The 20,579-nt window shown below is 47.0% G+C and overlaps 2 protein-coding genes across 11 annotated transcripts in view; one reads left to right on the forward strand and one right to left on the reverse strand.

The window, feature by feature from the left end:
- Window positions 1-4,850: 4,850 nt before the first annotated feature.
- On the forward strand, window positions 4,851-7,823 carry SLA2 (Src like adaptor 2). The gene is made up of 7 exons (XM_069808671.1): window positions 4,851-4,960; window positions 5,077-5,176; window positions 5,311-5,397; window positions 5,653-5,756; window positions 6,471-6,620; window positions 6,767-6,890; window positions 6,994-7,823. Exons 1-7 carry the CDS (start codon window positions 4,873-4,875, stop codon window positions 7,142-7,144), a joined length of 804 nt encoding a protein of 267 aa, XP_069664772.1. The 5' UTR covers window positions 4,851-4,872; the 3' UTR covers window positions 7,145-7,823.
- Window positions 7,824-12,145: 4,322 nt separating this feature from the next.
- The window catches only part of PHF20 (PHD finger protein 20), a 74,427-nt gene continuing 65,993 nt past the window's right edge, over window positions 12,146-20,579 (reverse strand). For 9 of the 10 annotated variants that reach the window (XM_069808588.1, XM_069808600.1, XM_069808648.1 and 6 more), the window contains 3 exons: window positions 18,232-18,631; window positions 16,612-16,795; window positions 12,146-14,946 (listed from right to left, as the gene is read on the reverse strand). In XM_069808588.1, the coding sequence (XP_069664689.1) occupies window positions 14,804-14,946; window positions 16,612-16,795; window positions 18,232-18,631 (727 nt within the window). In that variant the 3' untranslated portion in view covers window positions 12,146-14,803. The remainder of the gene's footprint in view (window positions 14,947-16,611; window positions 16,796-18,231; window positions 18,632-20,579) is intronic. The other variant, XM_069808658.1, reaches the window with a different exon arrangement.

Here is a 20,579-nt window from a genome sequence, read left to right on the forward strand (position 1 = left end):
CCCTGTGTGCTCATGTTGTTTCTCTTGGCATGACCCAAAAACCCAGCCAGTTTTGTCAGTTTTGGTGTCTCTTACTGTGAGAGGCAAACTCTTTCCCGTGGAAGGGGTAGCACTGGCCACCACTTGCCAGAGGTGTCCTTGCGACCATGTGGGAGCAGCATGGTTGGGTGGCCCTGCTGGAAGAGGCTGTCTAAAGGTGCTGAAGAGCTGGCTTCAGCGAAAATGTAAAAAGAAACTTCCAGCTTTGACAGAGTGGAGACTGAACGACAGGTTTGCTGCAAAACAGGCATGTCGCCAAGAATTGCCTCCAAACAAAGGTGAGAACTAGCAGCTGCCTTCCCTGGTGAACAGTGATTTGCACCAGCGTGTTACGGGTATAATACAAAGTTAACCTGTAAACCCTGTGACAAGCAGTGGTTGTGACACAAAAAGGCAGAGGGCAGTTTGGAACGCAGCATGAGGTCTGTTCGCACGTCTGCCCCCTGCACCGCAGCCAGGTGCAGGTGGAGCAATGCGTAGCAGTCGGTCATTTAACAACCGTTTCTTCATCTTCTGCTTTTCAGATCCAGCTTTTACTCTCAAATTTCAGATGTCTGTCATCTTGACTTTCACAGAAAGCTAGCTGGGACTGAAGATGGGTTAAACTGTTGGTCACAGATTAGTCCCGGTCTTGTCATGCCCACAGGGTGGGCTCCCGCAGCCTCCTGCTTCAACATCCTTGGGGGATGTCGTTGCAGGAAGTGAGACAAAGTGTTTTCATGAATCACAAACTGAATGAAAGGTGAGAAATGGGAGCAATCGGCCAGTTGTATTAATGAGCAAGTAGTGAAGTGACAGTGATTAAATAAACAAAAATGTAAGTTTGAGTATATAGAAGACATGAGACTATCAAAGAGACCAGGCCACCAGATACCATGTGACGTTCATTGCTGCTAAATGCAAGTGCTGGATGCAAAGCAGTGTATGCAAGAGAAGACCTGATGTATGTGCAGCACTGTGATTTAATGCCAGCTGACTACACTGAGAAATGGTTCTTCCTCAAGTTCCTGTATGAAAATACAGCAACAGACCAAAAGAAAGGCAAACAATATTAAAATGACAATGAAATGAGTTAGAGGAAATAATACCACAGCAGGGGTTGGTGCAAGCTCAATGAGTGCTGTCTATGATGATGTGGAGCAGGAGAGCTCAGAGCTACCGGCTGCCCATAAACAAGGAGCCCAAGAGAGTAAATAGATGAGATTTTAGCAATTTGGAAGGGGATGGTTAAGAACAGAGCTTTGTTGCCATGGTGGTTCATAGGTATAAGCAAGGCAAGGTTTGTAGTGAAGGTTGTCATCTATCTAATTACCCCAAGGAGAACTGGAAAAAGTAAACTTGTTTTCACATAAGCAAGTGCTTTTCCTGGTAAAAATACAACAATCAAAGCTAAATACAAGTTGAGAAATTAGTTTAATAAAGGGCAAAATGTTTCTTTGGGTGGCATGAGCAATGCCAACCACATCCAGGACTAGAGCTTAAGCTCAAGATGGGCTTCCCTGGGCTGGGGCCCCAAACCACACCAGCACTGGTTCCACTAGCTGCCGGGGGTGCGAGCTGGACACCCGCTGGCTGAGGGGACACAGTTGTGCATTGCCACACTTCAAGGGGCAGCACTGAGGTTAGACTCACTCCCTGTAAACTACCGGAGTGTTTCCTAGACCTCTTTCCTCTGGCTGCAGTTGGGATGCCCGGGGAGGGGGCTCAGCTGGGGGTGGGAAGGCAAATGGAGCCGATGCTTTCCAACTGTCCCACATCATTAGGACTGAATTCTCAATTGCTCAAAACCTTGGGACAAGCTCATTCAACAGCACCCCCAGCCCAAGATCCCAAATCTTTGTATCAGTAAAAGTGTGCATCCTTTTCTTCAGCAGCACAGGGAGAATCTTGCTGAGCTCAGCTCTGCTGAAGGTTTCTCTGGGATCACCAACGGAAAAAAAAAAAAAAAAAAACGACTTCTCACAGCCTTGGGCTGAGGTTTCTGCCACACGACTGCTGGGCTGCAGTGCCTCTGGTGTTGCACGTTGCCCAGAAAACCACAGTCCTTGTGAGAAGGCAGTTTTGCTCTGCTGCTCCCAGCCCCATGGCCCCAGCTGCAGCCACAGGCAGCCCCTGCCTAGGCTGGAGCATGCTGCACACCCACAGCTGGACATGTTCCTTGGCAAAAGGTGATGGAGACAAACTCTTATTGGCAGTACCAGATGATGTTGCAAGGAGTAACAGCCAAAAATTTTGGTTTGGGAGGCTCAGAACTGGTACTGGGATTTTTCCTTGTTTTTAAGCCAGGAGGGTGGTGCAGCTGTGGGATGAGACATGGGGAGGGATGTCCATCCTTGGAGGTTTTTCAAGATGGAGCCGTAGCCAAGCTGGTGTCAGTCACATATTGAGGCGGTGGCAGGACTGGGGACCTCCAGGGCTCCTTCCCTACAAATCGTCCATTATTTGATCTTAACTCCTGAAACAGCCTGCAGGGATGGTTGCTGTGGCTCACTTTGCTTGGAGACTTGTCCCTCTCCATTGGATCTGAGGTGCATAAGCCGGCATGTTATTGCTGTCCCTGCCCACTTGTGGCATGGGGCTGCCTGGCAAAGGAGGCGTGGGCTGCTGCTGGCTGCATCCTGTGGCCAGAGAAATCTGTGGTTATGCTTTTGCCATTTCTGCATGCTGCATTCCCGCCCATGTGCCCCTTTTCCCAGCCCTACTGTCCAGCTGGGGAGGGTGACTGAAGGTCCCATTTTGTTCACCAGCACTAATCCAAGAAGATGCTGGGCAGCACAGCCCTGGCCTTGGGGGAGCTGAGCCACATTTGGGACCAGTCATGGCACACCCAAGTGTTTTCCCCCACATCCCTGGGGACCCCAGCAGGGCTTCACCACCACTTCCAGGTGCAAATGACTCTTCGCCCAGACATAATCAACTCCTTGCAACCCAGCAGTGTCCAAGCTCAGAGCGGGCTCGGGGGGGGGGTGGGGGTGGGGCTGAACCTCAACAGCCATGCAAAGCCCCATTGGGCAGCTGCTTTTGTAAAAGCTCTTTTTCATGGACATTTCACGCTGTCACAGTGGTTTACAATTGACCAGAAACTTTCAAGGGTATAGCATAAATAGTAGCAGGATGTTCAGCCACAGCACTGTGGCTGGGGCAGGAGCCCCACGGCGGGGACACAGCAGGAAGTGGGGGGGGGACGGACAGTACTGCACAGCTGGGCTGTGAGCACCAGCACAGCATGGCCGGTCCCAGCCCAGGATGGTGGCACAAAAGCTGCCAAGAGCAAATCCCAAGGACTTTCCACAAGGCGAAGGGGTGCAGGGTGCTGACTGAACCAAACTGTTTGCTTTGAAAAGTGAACTATCCACACACATGTTGGGAAATGGCTGCATACTGGGCCAGCATTTGCTGGCACTTGGCTGGGTGGAGGCTGATGCTGGATGGGGCTGGGACTAAGGGTGGAGATGCAACAGATAGGAAGCTGGGGCTCCTCCCACATATAACCCAGCCAGGTACAGGCACAGCTGGGCTTGGCAGTGCTGGGTGCGGAGCAGCGGTGTGCCAAGAGGCACCCATGCATGGCTGTGCATCATCCCAAGGGCAGCATATGGACCTGCTGCACTAGTGAGCAGCTCAGGGCAGCAGCAGCCACCATGCAGAGGAGGTGCCCTGGGACACCCCCCCCCCATAGTTTGTCCTGGCTAGGGACAGCACTTGTTCAGCCTCACCTCTGAATCCTGGAGTCAGCTCAGTTCCTGCTCTCGTGTGCTGCCCATCCCTCTTCTTAACCACCCCCAAATCCCATGCGATGACCATAGTGCCTTGAGTCCCCTCAGGGATTTTCTTAGGCCTTGTGCCCCGTACCGAGGTCCCCCCAGGGGCACAGCTGAGCAACCTGTTGGCTGAGTGAAAAAGAGAAAACCCTGCATGTGCATGCACACGTCACAGGAAACAGCAGCAGCCCGCAGCCCCAGCTCTTGTGCCTTGCACCCTTTGTCAGCAGTGCTGCTAGGAGCAGCCCTGGCTCTGGCACCTGAAAACACCCAGCCTTAGAGCAGGGGGACTAGGGCAAACCAAGCAGGTCTTGCAGGGCAGGGAGTTGCCCTACTTGAGGGAGACACACTGCACCAGAGGGACACCCTCATGTCTTGTGGACCCACCATGCTGGAGCAGCACCCTACAGGGCAGAGCCCAGCTGATGTCTGCCTAGCCCTGATGACTCCTACACAATGGTGACAGCAGCAAGAAGCAGGTAAGTGGGGTTCACCCCACACTGAGGGTGGGGGAGGGCTGGGTCACACACAGCTTTGGCTGCACCTCTCTATGGCCGAGGAACCAAAACAGACAGAGGGGTGTCCCCATAGAGCCCCATGGGGACCAGCAGCTTGGGGTGTTGCGACAGGGTGCCCCACATGCTGTGGAGGACACTGGACTGGCAGCACACAGCAGGTGAGCATGGCCAGGTGCTGCTCACCATGGGGATGGGGATGCTCTGTGCTGGGAAGGGCCCCCAGCTGTGGGCATGAGGCCCCAGATGCCCTCAGCAAGGAGAGGTGATTGCCTCAAAAGGCTCCCCAGAGAGCTGCCCCCCCAGGCTCAACCCAGCCCTAGCCCTACCTTTCTCATGAGCTGCCATGCTGGCATCCCCCTGCATCAATGCCCTGCCCTGGGTGACTGCAACCCTTGAGTCTGCATCCCCACACAGCTGTGCCACAGGGCTTGTGGCTTGGCAGGGGGCAAACCCCTCTGCCCAGGGCCCATGGTGCTGCTGGCACCAAGCCTGAGCCTCTCTGTCCCTCCTAGGCAGCAGCAGCCGAGGCCAGGGGCGCATGCTGACCCTGAGGGATGGGGAGCCTGCCCAGCCGGGAGAAGCCGCTCAGTATCCCACCACCAGTTGCTGACATGGTGCAGCCCCCACCACCCATGCAGGCAGGTAAGTGCCCAGCAGCTACAAGCTTGGTCAGTGTCCCCTGGTGTGCAGGGTCCTCCCCTCCCAGCTGGGGCTGGGTGGTGCCAGGAGAGCTCTGAGCCCCCTCACCTTCCCTATAGACCCCAGCGGCTTCCTGGCTGTGGCCCTCTGCGACTTCCCTGCCAGCGCAGGGGCAGCCACCGTCCTGAGGATGGGAGAGCAGCTCCGTGTCCTCTCTGAGTAAGTCCTCACAGTGAGTAGGCACTCCCAACCAGTGTGGAGCCATGATGGTGGTACCCATGCTGGGGGTCGTCCCCGTCCCCCCCACCCAGCAGCCTCAGCCCCTCAGGATGGCTCATCCCCCTCCCCCACAGGGATGGAGAGTGGTGGCTGGTGGCATCCGAGGTGTCCAGAAAAAAGTGCCACGTCCCCAGCAGCTGTGTGGCCAAGATCAGGCACAGGTAAATGCTGAGAAGGTTCTGGCTCAGGGTGGGCCCAAGGCTTTGTGTTGCACCACCTGCCCTGTTTCTCTCCCCAAGCCATGGAGCAGCACTGGGGCTCAGGAAGACAGCACTGTGTGCCAGGGTGGCCCCAGGACATGTGCTGCTGCACCTCAAGCTGTCCTCTCTGCCCTGGCCAGGGCAGGACAGGCCTTGGGGCACTGCGTGTCCCTGCACAGCCAGGAGTGGCTCTGCCAGTGCCCCCTGCCTGTGCAGGTGGCTGTATGAGGGTGTCAGCCGGCAGAAGGCAGAGGAGCTGCTGCTCCGGCCAGGCAACCGCAGCGGGTCCTTCCTGATACGGGAGAGCCAGACCAGGCAAGGTGAGAGCCCTCAGGCCCTGACTCCTATACCCCCTCCCAGCCATGCCCACTGGGGTGCTGAGGGCATGAGCAGGGCCACAGCAGGGCTGATCCTCCATCGCTCGCACCTGGTGGCAGCAGCCTGGCCCACATGGCAGTTTCCTGGTGCTGCTGCTCCCTGCTTCATGCTGAGCCTCTGCCACTGGACCTCAGAAGAAAACAAAAAACACCAGGCTTCCTGCAGCTTCTGGTTAGCTTCTGAAGTGAAAAGGCTCAGCCTCTGAAACAAAACAGGGTCCCATCATGATCAGGTGCTTGAGGGGACCCTGTGAGGAGATCCTGCACGGTGCCCCAGTGCATGTGGCTGATGCACCAGCACAGCACTGCATGGCCCTGCAGCTGCATGGGCACCAAGGGGGTTATGGGGCTGGGTATGGCACATCCCTGCATGGCCCCCAGAAGTGGAGACTTGGGTACAGAGCCACAGCACCCGATGTGCTACTGAGGTCATCCCATGTTCTGGCACTCCCCCATCCCCTGGTTTGGAAGTGCTCATGGTGTGGGGCTGGCACAGGGGTGCTCACAGCCATGCAGCTCTATAGGGAGAAGGGTGCTGCCAGCCACCCCCATGGGACAATAAAATCCCTAATGTGGGAGAGTGCAGGGCAGTGGGGCTGAGCAGGGTGGGTGCCCACGGCAGCTTGGCCATGTGCCCCTCACCCCGTGCCCCAGCAGGCTGCTACTCACTGTCAGTGCGCCGCAGCGAGCGTGCCTCCTGGGACTCGGTGACACACTACCACATCTACCGCCTGGAGAACGGCTGGCTCTACATCTCACCCCGGCTCACTTTCCCCAGCCTACACGACCTGGTGGACCACTACTCTGGTAATGCTCCTCCAGGCCACTGGCATCCCCAGTCCATGGGGGGAGATGACCTGTGCCCTGCAGCAAAGGAGGGAGCGGGGAAAGGTGCCCCTGGGGTTGGGGTGCAGGTGGGGGCACCCTGCTGACACTGCCTGCTCCCTGCCCAGAGTTTGGAGAGGGGCTGTGCTGCCTCCTCAGGGAGCCCTGCTCCATGGAAGGGGCAAGGGTGGCCCCAATCTCCACCCTGCCCACTGTCATGAAGCCATCGCTCAACTGGGACAAGATTGACAGGTAGGGATGGCTGGGGAAGGGGCTGGGGCTCCCCCTACCACCCTTGACAGACACTCAGGGGTCTAGGGTCTGTCTGCTGACTGCCCCATCTGCCCTCCCACAGCTCCCTCCTGCTCTCAGAGGCCACATCCCCACCAGAGGAGGACTCTCCCATCAGCCTGGGCCTGAGGGAAGCCATCAGCTCCTACCTTCTCCTGACAGACAGAGCCACACCCAAGCAGAGCCCTGCAGGGAAGGGGGCAAAGAACAGCTGAGGGCAGGGCCCCACTTGGCCACAGCCCCATGGCAGACACCCAGCCCTCATTATATCACTCACCTGGTTTCAGCCACAATCACTGTTGATGCCCTGGGAGCCAGGCACCTAGGGGCATTGGCCTGGACATGGGACAGCTGAGACAAAGGTGGGGAGGGGCAGGCACCAACACTGGAGGAAAGGGCTGCCCAAGGGCCCATCCCCCCCAAAGCTGGGTGCTTTAGGACATGATGTTTGTGCACCCCAAGCATCACCCCCACACCCATGGGAGGAGAAGGCAGAGACTGTACACAGGAGCCCTGCCTGCCCCACGGGCCGCAATGGTGCCCCACTGCATCTCCGCCCCCACAGCAGCAGGGAAATGGGATGCAAATACCCAACAAGCCAAAGCCTGGCCCAGGTGGGAGAACATCCTGACCCTGTCAGACCCTGCAAGTTCATGCACAAACTTTTGGGGGTGTGTCTGTGCAGGACAGGATCTGTGAGCAGCAGCTGCAGACCCTCATGCTCTCATCCACCCATAACTCGCCCCTCTGCTTATTGGGACCAGCACAGCAGCAGCCAGGAGGAAACCAGCCCCTCACAGCACCCCAAGTAGCTGATTTTTAAGCCTTTAAACATATGGATTGTACTAGTTTTAAGGTCCATAAAACATGATCCTGGTAGACACGCAGCAATAACCATTTATAGTATCTTAATTATAGGGCACTTTGTTCACAGTCAAGGGTTTGTGAATAAATCGTGAACTGCCAGCTGCAATCACGGGGCAGGTTTCCACCCACCACAGCCTGGGGGGTTTTGCTCCTGCCACAGCCATCACTCCCAGCCCTGCCATCAGGTCTGGTCCTTGGCCAACTTGCTTAGGGCAAATTAATGAGCCCTAGAGGTTTAAAAATGTTTAACATCACAACTCCTGTTCAGGAACAATGGGGCAAGAAATGGGTGCATGCCACAACTAAATTCGAAAAGGCAGAATGCAGATATTCATGTTCAACCCTGACCTAGGCTACACCTCTGCACTAGAGGGGGCCTTAAAAGCAGCAGAAATGCCTCAGAAGAGCAACACACCCGAGCCTTTGCTTTCAGCAGCCCTTTATCAGCAAAGCACAGCCTGGGGAAAGCACCTGAAGCTTCCTCTGCGGTGAGAACCAGTGCAGAAGCAATTTCACCATGTGGCAACATCCCTTCCTTCCTCTTCCTCTGCACCCAGAGCCTGGTGCAGCAGGACCCCCCCACTACCTGCAGGTTTCCTGCCTCTGACATGCTCAGATCTCCTCTTCATTTTCATGTCTGATGAGCTTGCTCTTGTAAACCTACTGTCGCTTTCTCACTTCCTTCCACACCACAGGCCAGAGCTTTACACACCTGCTCATCCATCAACCTCAAACCCAGGTGTCTTTTCAGCACAGTACACAGGTCAGGGTTTAGCCCTCAGCCTTGACCTTGACCTGCAGCCCGCTGTCACCCCCAGGCCCCCAAGGCAGTGGAGGGTTTTGCTTCCTTCATTTTTGCCATTAACTCACATTGTGTGAACAAAGGCCGGCTCTTGGGCCTCCTTCCTCTGCCTCCAACCTGGATGCAGGTTGTTGGATGCTTTTATACCACAGTGATGGTTCTACCTCAGACTGGATGCAGCCAGTCAAGAAACTGCTGCTCTAATACTCATATCCTGGTGACTGGTAAGATGGGAAGTACCTGGCTGGAAAGCCTATTTGAACCCTTCCGCAACACTGGCAGCCTCTGAACCCTCCTTCTTCCAGCCCCATGGCAGCTCTCTGCCAAGCCCCACAAGCTCCTTTTTCTGGGCACACTTCACTCACGCTGGGAAACATTGTCACAGGTCCCCAGAACAATGGGGCAGTGGCACTCAGGGCAGCAGAGGATGCTGCTGGGGGCGACCCCAGGGTCCCCAGCCCAGACTGCTGCCATCCCCCGTCCCTGCCTCCCATTGCTGAACACTGCAACCCCAGTCAACATCACAGGCACAAAGCCAGATGCCAAACCAGGTTTTTAACAGCTGGAAGAGGTAGAGCAGGTCATGACATCTCCCAGCAGCAGCTCTTGCCACAGACAGGGGAAGGCAGAGGGGAGAGGCAGGGGCTGCCCAGGCAGCACAGGACTGGGACACTAAAGGCTGTAAAGGGACAGAACAAGCCCTGAGGAGACGCACCAGTGCCAGGGTAGCAGAGGACCTGCCAGCTGCCTCCACCACCCAAGGGTGGGCAGCTATGGAGACCCAGCAGGGACCAGGGCTAGCATCCATCCCCACCAGAGGTGCTCCAAGTGCCCAGGATCCTCATGGGAAGAGGAGCTGCTCGGATGCTCTCTGCTGTGTGCCGAGGGCACACTGAGCTTGCAGAGCTCTGTCTGCTTCAGCCAGCCTGTGGCCAGCACTGACCTCCTCCGAGAGCTTCATCACCAACTTCCTCTGAATTGACAAGTACTTAGTGACATCCAGATGTGCAAGCTCACCATACAAGCCTATGCTTTGCCCCCTCACCCACCTGAAACTAAACTGCTTGGGCATCTCTCTTACAAGAGCAGCCACCAAGCACGTGCTGGGTTCAAAGGGACTTCTGAAGGGAGTTGGAGGAGCTGCAAAATATCCAAAGTATCTTCAGTAGCTTTGGACCTCTATTCAGAGGACACAGCCATTTCTGGAGCCTAGATTCAGTGTGGCATTCAGCAAACCAGTACTCCAGTTGACACGAGGGTACAGAAACCCACCACGTCATGAGCTGGTTCTTCCCTTGGTGTCCCTTGAAACAGTGTACGTACGCCATCTGCAAAACTTAAAACCACCACAGTCTCAAAGCTCCTCTCCTCCTCCTGGGCCCAATGCACCTTACATCCTGAAACAATGGGAAACAGGGCCCACACCATCCCCAAGAACTTGGTGTGGAGTGTTAACCAAGGAGACTGTGGCATCATTCAGCCTTTACTGAGCAAACACCTCGATAGCACATGAGCACCACCAGCAGAAACACCCTGCAGGCAGAACATGATGAATTCCAGCTTTTTTGTTGTTTTGTTCCCCGTTTTCCTGTCTGCATGTATGTTCTAATAGGAAAAAAACCCCGTGGTATTTTCTGTTTTTAACTACCTGCCTATTTGAACATGGACTTTTTGTGGTTCGCTGTGGCAGGTATTAACCAGACAAGAGCTGTACATAGTTTTTTCCCTTCACATGAAAGCTGCTATGCAAGTACTGAAGGCTTAGTATGACGACAGGGAATATTCTTCTAAACAACTCTAACAGCTTGAGGAGCTCAACAACGCCACTGGAAAAAAACAGACCAAGTATCAGTCACAAATGCTTTTGCAATTTGACAAAATGCCAGTGCTGCAGCAGCAGGGAGGCTACTCTAGCATCAAACTGAGCACAAATGAGATCCACCGTCTGGACGATGATCAACAGTAGATGATGTAATTACAAGAAATGATTTTTCGGTCAAATAACAGTAAAAATATTAAAACGGTTGTGTCAGATTTCTTAGGCTGAGGAACTTCAAGGTAAATTTACCTGCATGAAGGCTGACAGACGACTTAGCAACTGCCTCCTGATGTGAGAGTCTGCACCTACAAGAATCTTAAGACAAGCAAGTAAAATGGGGAGCTTGGACAAGCTCAAATCAGAGGGCACACATTCCCAGAAACATGGCCAGCACACATTTCAGTAAGTTATTTCAAATCCAGATCACATCTTCAAAACCTGATTTTGACATTTAAATGACCAGCAAAACCTACACAATTTGACTGAACCATGAAACACACACCTGATCTGCCACCAGTGGCCGAACGTTCTCCAGGCTTCACAAGCCAGGCTCTAGCAAAGTGATGCACCCTCGGGCCTTAAAATCCAGGAGTTTTACAGGAAATCTTGTTTTGAGAATGAAATTAGGAAGGTCAATTTGTTAGGATAAGGGAATAAACTTGTTTTCCTGCTACTGGGGGAATAAGAGAGGGGAAGAGATGGAACCAGAAATGCATCTGAAGGCACATCAGTGCCTGCCCCTGCCTTTAGGGACACCCTGTGCCAGGTCCTTTCCTCTCCAGCTTTTCCTAGCTTCTCGCCTTCCCATGCCTATGCATTTTTTTTCTATATGGATTGTTCAAATACATCAAAAGCTCCTTCCTTTACATTAATGCTAAAGCAGCACTCCCTCACGCAGTGAACACGCAGCAGCTTCTACACCACGCTTGCTGCTGCTGCCCAGAAGCATGACAGCAGCTTTCAGGAGAACATCACAGGCACAGCACCCACATGGTGTTCCCTTCCAGCTCAACCCTCCCAAACCTACCTGAAACTCAACTGCTAGCTCATTGCTACATGGGCAAAACACATTTTCACATGAAAATTGTATAGAAATTACATATTTTTCTCTACATAGTCTGCACTGTACAGCTGACAGCACTTGCCCTAAACTAACTCTTCAGAAACTAACTGTTCAGGGAAGCTACACCTTTAGGTCTCTGCACTCTTGGAACAAGCATCCTGGCTTCACACTTGTCTCCCGGCGCAAAAGTCTCGTACACACACTTCCAGATGCTACAGTGCTCTGCTGGTTACAGCAGCTTCCTACCTGCAACATTCATCTTTTGTGAAAGGAATCAGAGGGATGAGCCAGCTGCCCCTCTCTCATCAACACTGCCAAGTGCTCAGCAGCAGCCCTGGTAGGCTATTTGTTGAAATAGGAACAAAAATTAGGGTCAGATTACATATACTAGGTCCCAATATATTACAAATATTAGGATTTGGGAATCAAGTGTACAAGCTCCTCACTAAAACAATATCCAATATAAAACAATACGTAACAGTTTACCTATTAAGAATATTTATATGAGACAGATCTTGAAAGCAAACATTTCCATACTTCAGGAACAGTTAAGATCTATACTCCTGTCAAACTACAGTACCTGTATTTCAATGCTATGTGAAGAAAAAAAGTCCAAAGTTATTTTACCAAATAATCATTAATTGAAACAAAGACTTTACTAAGACTTAACCAACAAAACCTATTTATTTACTCCAAACACCAAGATACAGAAGTTTTCAAGTTTTGCAAATATTGCTCCAAAGCAAAATTCTATATACAGCGCCCTCAGTTCTAATAGTGCATAAACAAAGACAAATATACTTATGTGTCCACAGTGCAATGTTTGCTCATTTCATCAAGGCTCCATGTTGCATTCACTTACCAGTGATTTAAAGAAATAAAAAAGTGACCTCCCAGACCAAACAGTTGGTCCAGACTACGAAGTAACAATGTGGAAACTTGCAAAAACAGGGACAAAAATGAATCCAGGCAGAGCACAATAAAGAATCTTTCCTGAATATGAGAAATGCTATTCTATTTTAAATAAATATTTTCAGTCTTTATCTGCAAGGGCTTCCCTAGCTCTAGTAAAGGTAAACAAGTCTCCAGTATTTGCCATTAGATTCACCCATCAGAACTGCCTTTTCTTCCAAATCTTAAATACTGCCCTGAGCAAAAATAAACTGGCAAAGTAAAAACATACAATGAACACACAAAAAGCAATTGGTTGGGAAGGAGAAGTTCCACTCTGGAGTGAAAAGTCTGCTCAGGGGTTTAACTGCTGTCATACCCTCAAACTGTAAGCACAGCTGACTTGTTAACAATCCAGCTATGTTCTTCTCAAGAGACGCCTGTTTGGAGTGCTTGCTTTACAGATTTGAACCAGGGAACGCTTTTCTGGTCGATCTCACCTGAAAAAAACAAAAAACCTTCACAGTTGTCCAGGGTGCTCCTTTTGATGCTGTTCTGGTGGTCTGGTTACTGCCGCTTGTTCTAGAGCTACACAGTATACATGAATCCAGGTGTCATGAACAGGAATGAGACAAGGTATGAACATTGGTCTCATCTTCAGAGAGCAAAGTGATTCTTAAATATCATGTAAGCTTTATTTCAACTGTGTTACAGAAAAATAAGTTTATTTTTCTGCTGTACATATGTTGTATTCACTATATACCAACTAGTACTATAAAACTGAGACAAATTATTCCCTGAAATGAGTCTTGGCACAAAAGCCTTAGTTATTACCTAGAGTAGCCTAATTATTTTGTTTTCTGAAGGAAATAAAGTATTCACTGTGTAGATCGTGTTAACTCCTACAATAATATTGGATATTTCAAGTTTACATTATTCTTTGCAGTATACAAAGATTACAGATTCATATAAAAAATTAGTAATTTGTACAGTTATGGGTCTTTCAATTACAACTGTGCTTAAATTTTACCCTTTGGTGGTACCATCACACACAAAGTCAAGGTAAAGAATCCAGCTTTTTAAGGACACCCTCTCACTGCAAAAACAGCTTACCATTTTCCACAGTGAACTTAACTCAGCAACATTTGGGAAGGAAAACTAAAGTCACAGTCATTATTTATGGAGCTATGATCTGCAGCTGAAAGACTTTTAACATCTCAAATACTTACATTACACCAATGTTTCAAAACATACTGTATAATGCAATTTCAACATAAGCAGCATTTTCACCTTGCTCTCAAAGTAATACAAACCAGAAAATTAAAACTTAAGGTATAAAAAAGGACTTTGTGAACATACACCATTTAAGATAATAACCCACTCACTGTCTGTGAGGACAGTACCTCATGCATAGATCTTGAGGCTTTATTTACACAAATACAAAATAAACTGATTCCCAAACCCACACATTCATTGAATAAGTTTTTACAATGAACACATTCAGAGCATTGAAAAAAGTCTACATTTCAAAATATAACAGGAATGGCAATTATTAACAAATGGGTAGAAAACTACATAACGTCCATTACAGACCTTGTTGAAGTCTGGAACTCCAAGCACATCTCCAGTCTATTCACGGTGGTATTTCATACTACCGCAACAAGGGCATCCCACTAGCACTGCTTCAGGAGGCACAGTATGGCCATATTTAAGAGCTCAAGAACACACATAAACACAACATTAATGGGTCTCCCCAGTACCAAGTCATGTGATAGTGACAGGATAAATACGGAAAACAATCATTTATTCTGAAAATAAGTGCAATCCACCTGTGACCTTCTGCTACATTATTTAACATAATAGAAGTGGGGTTTAGGCCACTGTTACTTGCAAACCTCCACGTAACACTTTATAGTTAAGAGCTGGACATTCATACTTACTACGTCTGAAAACTGTTATAACATTTCCTAGTGATTAAATACCGTGTGCTATTATGCATAAATCAGAAGGAGTAAAACATGACACAAGTCACTTAAACTATGCAACGTTATTTACAACCTCTATCAACTAAACATTTTTGGCTCTTAGAACTCTGTTCTTCAGTGGCACAATTTTTAGTCAATTTAATTATGAAAAAGTCTACTGTTTCAATGAGCAACTTGTAAGGAGTGAAAATTTAAGTATAATTTATCAACCAACACCCAACCTCTGAAGACAACAGTATGACCTCTTCTATAGCGTTATAATTGCCTAATAAACCCGAAATTATGAGATAAAATAACCATTTTGCTGTTCTTTGAACCGCACTTCTTCACAAATCCCTGAAGTCAATCTGCATCACATGCAACCAGCATGCTAATTTCATTTAAATATACAGAGCTGTTCACATCAGATGCTCCAACTTCACACTCAGTCTCCAACATTTTCTAGTCTCACGTTGAGCAGCAAAGTGCAATCTGTTGCACTTTGCCTAGGTCCGTTATAAGCTGCTTTATACAATGTTTGAGTTGTGGGAGTCGAGCTAGTGGTTCTGGTGGTTCCAGCTCTCCTGTGTAATCCAGCCAACTCTCCAAAACTGCAAAGAAAAACAAAACTATTCCAGTTCTCAGCAAATAGATCACCTTAAGTCAGAAAACAGGAATTCTTTAAATCTTTTGTGAATTTTGACAGAACGGTGGGCAACATTCGAAAAATCAGAAAACCAGGCTCCTCACGCCAATCTTTGCCAATAGCTTTTGATACATGACAAAACAATTCATGGGGTGGGGGGGTGCAGGGAGAAAGGAGAAAAAAAACCCCAGTGTTTCCAGGAGAAAGCAGGGAAGGAAAACTCAGGACTAGATACTGTAAAATCTGGTGCTAAAATTCCTCTGATCTGTATCAATTCCACAGTAAGGACACTGCGATACAGGAAGTTGATATCATTAGAATACCTTTTAAGATCAGCATGAGATGCAACTGAAGATCTTAAAAGGGTAGGACTACGCTAATGAAAGAAGTTTGTTGTCCATACAGAATATAATTGGCCAAGACAGAAAGAACTGGAAAACAGAAAATGGGGATGAAATCCAAAAACATGAACAGCAGACTACTGCACAAAAAAAAAAAAGAAAAAGAATTCGTGCTCTAAAGCTTCTCAGTGGGAAATGAGAACCAGAAATACTACTGACCAAAAGATAACTCAGGTGACAATGTAATACAACCACAAGAAAGGTGGTCAGATTGAACTACGATGAGTTCAGGGGATGGGACAGTATCGTAGAAGGAGACTGAAACCTTGAAGACAGAATACATCTGCCAAGAGAAGCAGTAGTGGCCACTGCCACTAAACTAGATAAACAGGGTAGTTTAACCCAAGGGAAGTATCTGCTGAAGAACTGGTGGCCATTACGCAACTACTGACATATCCAGCCTTGAAATAAGAAATTCCTGACCAGAGTAGCAATGCTCTGAGCAGCCCTCCAGCTCAGCAGCAGATACAAAAAGCCTGACTTTTGTGAACCAGAGCTTCTTCATTTATGGAACAAGCATTATGATTACAGGCTTGATGATCTTCATTACCTGAAATATTCCTTTAGTAGTTCAACTTTTCAGTACCTTACTAACTACAAAAGAGAGGACTCTTACTTTGGCAAAGGTTAGATTCCCAATACCCTTGCAAGACAAGCTGCTGTTGTAAACCACCGTAAGAACTAATGGTCAGACTTAAAGATGTTAAGAAAAAGAACTATCCTGCATTGTTTAATGTAACACAAAGGGTTTAGAAGAAGTTTTCCATTACTAGAAAAACAAATTTCAAGAGACATTTAAGTAAAGAATTCAGAAGAGACAGGAAGAGAGCCTTGTGCACCAAAGAGGCCACCTAGAATAGGCTAACACAGCCAGCAAGCCCCTGGAGAACAGGAAAGTTCAGACACACGGAAGAGCTATGGAAAATGACAAAAACCTGAAAACAAGAAGACATGGAAGGCATTCTACTACATCATCTGATGCAAGTACTTAGAGGTGATCCAACTAGATCTTTTTCTACAAAATGGTGCTCAGTTTTAATTTGATCTTTGTTTTAAAATCCACCCCACGTCATCATCAGCATGTCTACTTTCTATTAGTAAATGCAGTAAATCTGACAAAGCAACTATCACCTCTGTAGGTCTGAAGTAATAAAATTCAAGTTAACATGTTTTGAACAGGTAGTTCAGTTAAATACAGTTAATTTTTGAAATAGAAAAATGTTACCTACCATCTAGCTCCTTCTCAATGAAATCCATTCTGTGTATGACTTCATCTTGCAGAGATTCCACATGAGCTAAAAGATTAAGCTGCCACTGCAGCTGCGAGTTCACAACTCCTTCTTTGTCTTTTTCCAGCAATTTCATTTCAACAGCTTCCTCTGGAGAGACCTTCTTAGAGACAGACTCTCTTACCTAGCAGAAATACAAACATTAATATTCATTACAGCGAAACAGAATTGGTGAGCCAGACTGTCTGGGTCCTTACAGTTATCCAAGCTAATTGCTCAACTAATCTTCGGCTAGCGGAGGATAGAGACACACAGAGAAGAGATTGTACACAAATATTAAGGCAGTTTGGGCAAGCGTATCTAAATGTAGACATACTTTTATAGGTATTTTGCTAAGATCTATTCTTCGCACTTCACAAGCACATTATTTTCAAATGGTAACATATATACACATAGCTAGCTCCCTGCCAACCTCCAGCTGAAAGATACTGCACTTAATCTGTGCATCCTAGGGAACACTAAAGCCATTTTAAATGTGACAGTAATCAACTAAAGAGCAAATGATTTTGCAGTGAGAAGGGATTTTTCCTGAAGCAATCTAATCTCAATTCCACTAAAACTTTCATAGAAGCATCTAGAAAAAAAAAACATTACCACCACTTACGAAATGTGACTACACCATCAGTGTTGATTCTACTCCCCTACTTTTCTTCATCTTGCTAAAATATGACAGGATTTAGAAAAAGGTTCCTAAAAGACTGAAGAACTGAAATATATGTCTTTCTGGGAAACATAAAGCAACCTCAATTGATTTGATAGATAAGTTAAAAAGAACATAAATTACAGCTTACATATGCATGAAACACAAGCTAAACAACCTTTTAATCTAAAATAGGGAGGTCAGTATTTCCCAGAGTCCTTCTTGCATTTGTCAGACTGTATTTCATATGACTTGGCACTAATCGAAGCAAAATTTTTGCCTTGGGGTATAGAAATAAATGCCTCTGATAGACCTGATAGGGCTGAAAATGACAACCAAGAGTTGAAAAGATAACACTGGAGTGCTCCAGTAGGAAGAAGATACAGGACTATTCAATGATGATCATTCTTAAAGACCAGTTTAGGCTACTACTTTTTTTCCCCCCACCAGGAAATGCTACCTGAAGAACTTGGAATTAATTTAGTTAATGTATTTATTACAAGAAACACGGGAACAAGATGGAAATAACTAAAAGCTGGAATGCCAGTGTATTTGGTAGTATCATACATGCTTGCCTTGTTCTCTCTCTATCCCATTGCTAGTGTTTATTTTTACATTTAAACACACACAAAAGTAAGAAGCAATGAACTGCTAGTGGACCATAATACATGTTCCACTGACTGTGCAGGTGATTTAAGGTCCAGAAGTCCTCTTCAACCTAGATTATTTTCGTAAGTTATTACTTGAAAGGGAGGAGTTGATTATGTCTATCATTTTAATGTGTAGTGGCAACTATAGATTTAACAGGACAGGAAAAAACTAAACACAAATAAACAAACTACTATTAAAAAGGATTGAGTTTTGCACTTTGCCAGGCAAACACATCCTCTATGCAGACAGGGTTATTTTAATACAAATACCTTAGAGTAATTGTGTTTAGATTCATTTTCCACCTTGCATATTTCTCGGTCCAGATTCCAGCCAAATCTCTCTGACAGAGCATCATCCCCATTTTCCCTTATTCTATTTACTCCATCATCCATGGCTGAACCTCTTGTTTCCACAACCAATCTCTGCTCTATCGCAGGGTAGTAGGCCCGAGGCTTCTGGTAACAGTGTTCACTCGTAATGTAAGATTCCTCCACAGAAGGAATGGTTGAGGGTTTCTCAACTGTCCCATTCCAAGTTCTATAACTTGCCGTATCCTCTTTGCAACAGTTCTCCTCAATGTGAATGATATGTTTTGTATGAATTTTTTCATCCACCGTAATGTGCTTCCATGGATGGCACCAAAGCTTTAGGTCAGGATGTTCTTTATTTCTGTTCAAACATAAAAGTAGTAAAACATCCAAATTTAAACGCCTAAGTGACTGAGCAAACTATCCTAATTACATCAAGAAATTAAATAAGAATATTTGAACTACTACATGCTTTAGTCAGTGTAATCAGTAAAAAAAATACCCAAGTATTCTGAAATAATACAATTTCACTGACCTCAATTGTGTATCTTCCTACAATGTTCTGTTATGTTCACTATTTTCATTTCTATAACATGGTATACAAGCCAAGTGTTGCCATTAAGAAAAAAAATTGTAGAATAAGTTTCAAGTTGATACATGGAGCTTTTTACCAATGTTGCCCTTGAAGGAGCATTTTGCTTCAGTATTTGCAATTTATTAACAGCATAAACTCATTTTCACTGGGGTATTTTTAGTAAGGTAAGTCAAGTACTCTGAAGCTAAACTAAGATTTTAACAATTTTAAACACCAGTAAAACAAAAACACCCCCTCAAATCACTCAGTATCAAACTTTACCCTGTAGTTCCCCAAAATAAGCATCAAAATTAAATCCATTGATCTTTTATAACTCTCTAATAACAACAGCAACTGGGGAGTTGGGGGCTGGGGTGGTGGTGTACAACTTCCTTATTATTTCCTTTAAGACTTTAACTTTCCTTTAAATCCGAACACGCTAAGCAAACTCTACTGCCTGGTATACCAACATGCCATAGTCCCCCCATCTGCTCCTTATAAAAAATTCATATTTTAATTGTTTTCAAATTGACTAATATGTTTTTTATTCCAGCAGCAGGGACAACTATAGGTATCAGATTCTTACATGGATATAACAAACAAAAGGTTTATAGTGAGCACTGTAACCGATACTGTTCTTCCACATCTGTCAGGCATTAAAACAGCAGTAAAAAGGAGAGCAAAGCAGAATCACTCTGCTTATCTTCAAAGGGTAGGCAGCTTATCTGCTACAGGCTACAAGAATGCAGCAGAAGCAAATCCTGACCCTAAAGCATCTGCATTCAGCCACATGGAAAGAAAGGGGTCTGCCCCAAAATCCCACTCTGTGCTTCCTTGCAAACAAAGGCAGATGGACTTACTCCATTAGGCTGATCCAGCTTTTCTCCAAACCACTCAACAAAACATGACCATTTTACTTCCAAAGTAACTGCTTTCTGATCTGTTCTATAGTACCTAAGGTTTCTTCAGTGCCTATCAGAGGAAACTACAACTGCCAAGGACTTGCTCAGACCACTTTATACAAGCACTCTACCTCCAGTGACTGCATGTCTATGATATCCTTCATGAGCAATCCTGAAGGCACACCTAGAAAAGTAAAAGCCAGGTGTCCACTTACCAAAGCTTTCTATTCCAGCTCCACTGATATGCTACACCTAAAGGCACTATTTTGCTCGTCATAGAGCAAGGGATAACTTCACAGAAGACAGAAAATTGAAAGATGATGCCCCAGCTACATAAGGATGAAAAATTGAATGCTTAATACTTGAGCAACCTTTTAACTATTGCCTTCTGAAGGCTGGCTCTCCCTGCCATTGCACAGAAACTGTCAGTGTCACCTCTGATCCTTTGCCACCTTCTTGAAATACTGAGCAAAACTCTCCTAATAATTTCAGGCAGCTGTGAAATCATCTCCTCTCCCCTAGATGGTAGATCTGCATCAACAATATAATCATTCTTCTAATTCAGCAATTTTTAAAATTCTTTCTGATTCATCTGATGATAAAAAAACCTGGGGCTATAGCTTTTAACAAGATTATCGTATCAGGACCACACCTCATCTTTAATTAAACCAAGTCATTACACCAAGTTCAGGATGGGAGAGAAAAAGAAAAAAGTCTGTAATAAGCATCATATACTTGCCCAGTGCTCCATACCTTAGTACTGTGCAAATCTCAGTTTACTCTACAATTGGAAAGTCACAATCTGAACTCTTGCTATTTAAGAAAAGGCCTAA

This window comes from Haliaeetus albicilla, chromosome 2 (genome assembly GCF_947461875.1).
Source record: "Haliaeetus albicilla chromosome 2, bHalAlb1.1, whole genome shotgun sequence".
NCBI lineage: Eukaryota > Metazoa > Chordata > Aves > Accipitriformes > Accipitridae > Haliaeetus > Haliaeetus albicilla.

What these genes read in the sequence shown, in the direction of transcription:
- SLA2 (XM_069808671.1), top strand. Translation starts at nt 4,873, where the DNA reads ATGGGGAGCCTGCCCAGCCGGGAGAAGCCGCTCAGTATCCCACCACCA. An exon ending in CAGCTCCGTGTCCTCTCTGA is followed by an intron (nt 5,177 to 5,310) that starts GTAAGTCCTCAC and finishes CCTCCCCCACAG; the next exon opens with GGATGGAGAGTGGTGGCTGG. An exon ending in CCTGGTGGACCACTACTCTG is followed by an intron (nt 6,621 to 6,766) that starts GTAATGCTCCTC and finishes CTCCCTGCCCAG; the next exon opens with AGTTTGGAGAGGGGCTGTGC.